Source organism: Typha angustifolia, chromosome 15, assembly GCF_048772165.1.
Source record: "Typha angustifolia cultivar Huaian chromosome 15, ASM4877216v1, whole genome shotgun sequence".
Classification (NCBI taxonomy): domain Eukaryota; kingdom Viridiplantae; phylum Streptophyta; class Magnoliopsida; order Poales; family Typhaceae; genus Typha; species Typha angustifolia.
In genome coordinates this window covers 455,281-458,861 of record NC_133253.1, presented here as the reverse complement: position 1 = coordinate 458,861, position 3,581 = coordinate 455,281, and the positions used below count along the sequence as shown (strand labels likewise).

At 53.0% G+C, this 3,581-nt stretch overlaps 1 protein-coding gene across 1 annotated transcript; it reads left to right on the top strand.

Annotated features, from left to right (window-relative positions):
* The first annotated feature begins 361 nt into the window (after positions 1 to 361).
* Positions 362 to 3,350, top strand: LOC140779926 (uncharacterized). Its single transcript, XM_073125271.1, has 4 exons — positions 362 to 640; positions 721 to 1,869; positions 1,977 to 2,166; positions 2,312 to 3,350. Exons 1-4 carry the CDS (start codon positions 485 to 487, stop codon positions 2,866 to 2,868), a joined length of 2,052 nt encoding a protein of 683 aa, XP_072981372.1. The 5' UTR covers positions 362 to 484; the 3' UTR covers positions 2,869 to 3,350.
* The last annotated feature ends 231 nt before the right edge of the window (positions 3,351 to 3,581 follow it).

Below are 3,581 nucleotides of genomic sequence, written 5' to 3'. Positions count from 1 at the left end.
AGGTTAATGGTAAAAAAAAAAGGTAAAAGGAGAGCAAAGGAAAGGAGATAGATCCAACTGCAAAAAAGATGGTACTAAAATGAAGAAGTTAAACGGGGGTGTTAAAAATTTATATAGCCGTTGGGAGTCACAAGGGCACTTTCGTCATCATATCGGTCAAACTCCCGCGACTCGAATGGCGTGTAGGCCGGTCGAACCAAGGCCGCGAGGATATAGGCGTCATTTCAAAATGAAGGAAAGGACAGAATTATCGTTTAGGAATAAATAAATAAATTTCTAAAGGATAGAGACGTCATTCTAACGCCGACCGCCTCCTTAAAAGCCCCCCCCCCCCCCCTTTCCCCACTCTTCTCAAGCGCGTGTGTAGGGAGAGTGAGGGAGAGGAGGAGACAGCCAGCGAGCGAGCGAGCGAGCGAGAAGAAGAGGATAAGAGGGAAAAGGTGGATAACTTACGGGAGGAAAGAATAGCTCGATACTGGATAACATGACGCCGGGGGTTGGAGTTATCGACGAGCAAAATCTCGATAGGCACTTCGAGAAGCATATGGGTTGCATGGCCGGATTCCTTCAACTCTTCGATCGACCACAGATTCTATCAGGGAAACGGGTTTATTCTACTAGGCGTCTCCTTTCCTCCCCGGTTTGTAGCTATTCTTCCCTTCTTACTTCCTGCTTTAGCTCGTTTTCGAGGTTGTCTAATGGCGGTTTGGTGTCATCCAGGAGGCAGGATCGAAGTCTCCATCAGAGAGATCTGATGCTTCTACCACTACCTCCTTCTTGAAGGAGAGCGAGAGGTCCCCGTCGCTCTCACTTCGGGTATTCGACATCAAGGACGGGACGAAGACCTCATGGAAGTTTCGCGAAGCTCCAAGGCTCTCCCTCGATAGCAGGTTGCGCCCCCGCCAGATCCGAACCTTGTGCGAAAACCGATCTGAATCCTACGACGCGAGTCAAGAGGACGAGAGGCACCATCGGTCTCCTAGCGTTGTCGCCAGGCTAATGGGCCTCGACACGCTCCCGAGCGCCGGCGGCGAGGAACCGAAGCCGCCGGAGCTCCGGCGATCCGCGTCCGAGTCTAGGGTGCCTCGAGATCCGTCGTACTACCGGTTCGTGGACACGAGCTCCTTCCAGAAGCCGCTGACGGAGCCGGTGATCCCTGCCGAGGTTAGGGATTTCCGTGGTTTGAAGACAGATCCGACTGCAAGAACTCCTATCTCGGCACTCCAGAGGAAGTGCTACTTCGACGCGCAGGATATCTTCCCGGAGCCGAAGCAAAGCGGATCGATCTCGCTCTACGGCGAGATCGAGCGGCGTCTCCGGATGCGAGGGATAGACGAGCCGGCTAAGGACCTCGAGACCTTGAAGCAGATACTCGAGGCGCTCCAGCTCAAAGGCCTTCTCCATTCCAAACCGTCCGATCACCAGATCGACGGCCATAGGAACGTCATCTATGACGCTAATCTACGACGGACCTCCGGTCAGTCCCCGATCGTGGTCATGAAGCCGGCGTCGAAACCCCTGTCTTCCAGATTTGTGACCGATCGCTGCGGCGGCGTTGCGCCACGGACGGAAAGGTTTAATGAGAGGAAGAGCAGCAGACCGACGTCTCCGGATCCAAGTTCGCCGGGGAGAGGGAGGTCCTTAGCAACGAATGCGGACTCAAGAAAGAGATCCCAGCCAGAGCGGAGGACTTCCACCGCCCATTCCCCGAAGGGAAGCCCCAGGAGAAATGGATCAGAAACCTTGGCCATTCGATCGCCGAGGAGTCCGAGAGTAGCACTGAACAGAGTGTGCTCACCTGCGGAGGACGATACCTTCACCACCATTTCCGAGAGCAGCATCAGCACTCCCTCTCATTACGACTTGGATGTACTATTCTCATTTTTACTTTATTTTCTTTATTTTTTTCTTTATGCAGCATATTATGCTTCTTTGGAAGTATTTATAATAACGAAAGGTCATGGTATGTGATGCAGAGATCGAGGACAGAGGAGGTGTCCCTCTCGGGAAGAGGATTACTGGAGCGGTGCGGAAAGCTCTTGAGCAGCATAGCCGCGATAACGTCGGCGGAGCAGCAGCCGAGCCCGGTGTCCGTACTCGACTCCTCCTTCCTCGGAGACGAGAGCTCGCCTTCTCACCGAACTAAGCGCGCCATCGACTTCAAAGGTGTGATTCATTCCAAATTCTTTATCCATGGCCCACGTTGGCATGGTTTGCCCCCCAGCTGTGCCCTAGCTGGCGATCTCTTGTTATCCTACGCTCTCCGGCGCATCTTAGTGCTTCAACTCGTCTATAAATTTCGTTTTGACAGATCAAGCGGCCGATTGGGAAACTTGGACCGTAGGATCGGAGATACTCGCCTCGGACGACCACGATTACGTCTACGTGGCGGATATCATTCGAGCGTCGGCTCGTTATCAAGACCCATCCGACCTCTACACGCTGCTCGAGAAGCGCCACCTCTCCTCCGGCGCCACGTGGCTGCACCGCCGCCTCCTCTTCGATGTCGCCGCCGAGATCCTCGACCGGAAGCGCCACGAGTCCTCCTGGGACACTTTCGCACGTGCCAGATCCCTCTCCTCCGTCGCGGTCGTGGCGGAGCCGCTCCTGCAGCCAGTGTGGGAGGAGATCCGGCGTATCCGGGAGCCGGTCCCTGCCGCCGACGACCTCAACGACGTCACGTGCGCCGCTATCAGTAAAGACATGTCGGCCGATCTCGGCTGGACCCGCCATTCCGCCGAATTGTCAGACGCCGTCCTCCAGATCGAACGGCAGATATTTAAGGATCTCGTGGCCGACACCATCAACGATCTCGCCAATCTGGCTGTCCATTTCCCGGCAATTCCCCGCCGCAAGCTTGTCTTCTAATTACCAACAAAACGAACGGCTTATATTTAAATCAAATCAAACCGATAGAACTGGTGGGGTCGGGCTAACATGGGCTAAATTAGTATGCAGCGAGAGCTTAACGCCTCACATGCCATATGGTGGAATGCGGTGACGCCGTTGGACCCCCCCACCCCCCGGAAGGAATGCAATTATGAGCAGGCAAGTGCGGTCGCCTCCCAAGTCCTCCTAACCCGTCACACTCGCTTGGAAGTTAGAGCTTTAGAGGCATGCATGGCAGTGCTGACACCAAGGCATGTATCATTCATTTATGCAGGCAGGATTGAGTGGGTGGAGTTCGTCATATCGCATCGCAGTCTTTTGACCAGACCACAGAAATTTCAACTTAAAATTAGACCAGCTAGCTAGTTTGTGGGATGGGTAAGGGACATGAGCTCTTGGAGCTCTTTATTTGGATGGTAACGGAAATGAGAATAAGATAAAGCGTGAGAAGTTTGGTTGGACATATCATCCACCGATGTGATTTGGTTTCTCTTTTTCCCTTCCTCTTTTGTCTTAGCTCCCACATCACATCACCCACAAAATAACCTTCATTGTGAAGTATAGTACTTAATGTATATCTGAAATCATCAACTAAATCAGCTTTGGGCCAGAAATCAGTATTTTACTTTGAGCTGCCTAACTTTGATATAGCCCATGACCGGCTGGGTCACAACAACATGGACAACATCAGG

What these genes read in the sequence shown, in the direction of transcription:
- LOC140779926 (XM_073125271.1), top strand. Translation starts at nt 485, where the DNA reads ATGACGCCGGGGGTTGGAGTTATCGACGAGCAAAATCTCGATAGGCAC. An exon ending in GGCGTCTCCTTTCCTCCCCG is followed by an intron (nt 641 to 720) that starts GTTTGTAGCTAT and finishes GGTGTCATCCAG; the next exon opens with GAGGCAGGATCGAAGTCTCC. An exon ending in CCTCTCATTACGACTTGGAT is followed by an intron (nt 1,870 to 1,976) that starts GTACTATTCTCA and finishes TATGTGATGCAG; the next exon opens with AGATCGAGGACAGAGGAGGT.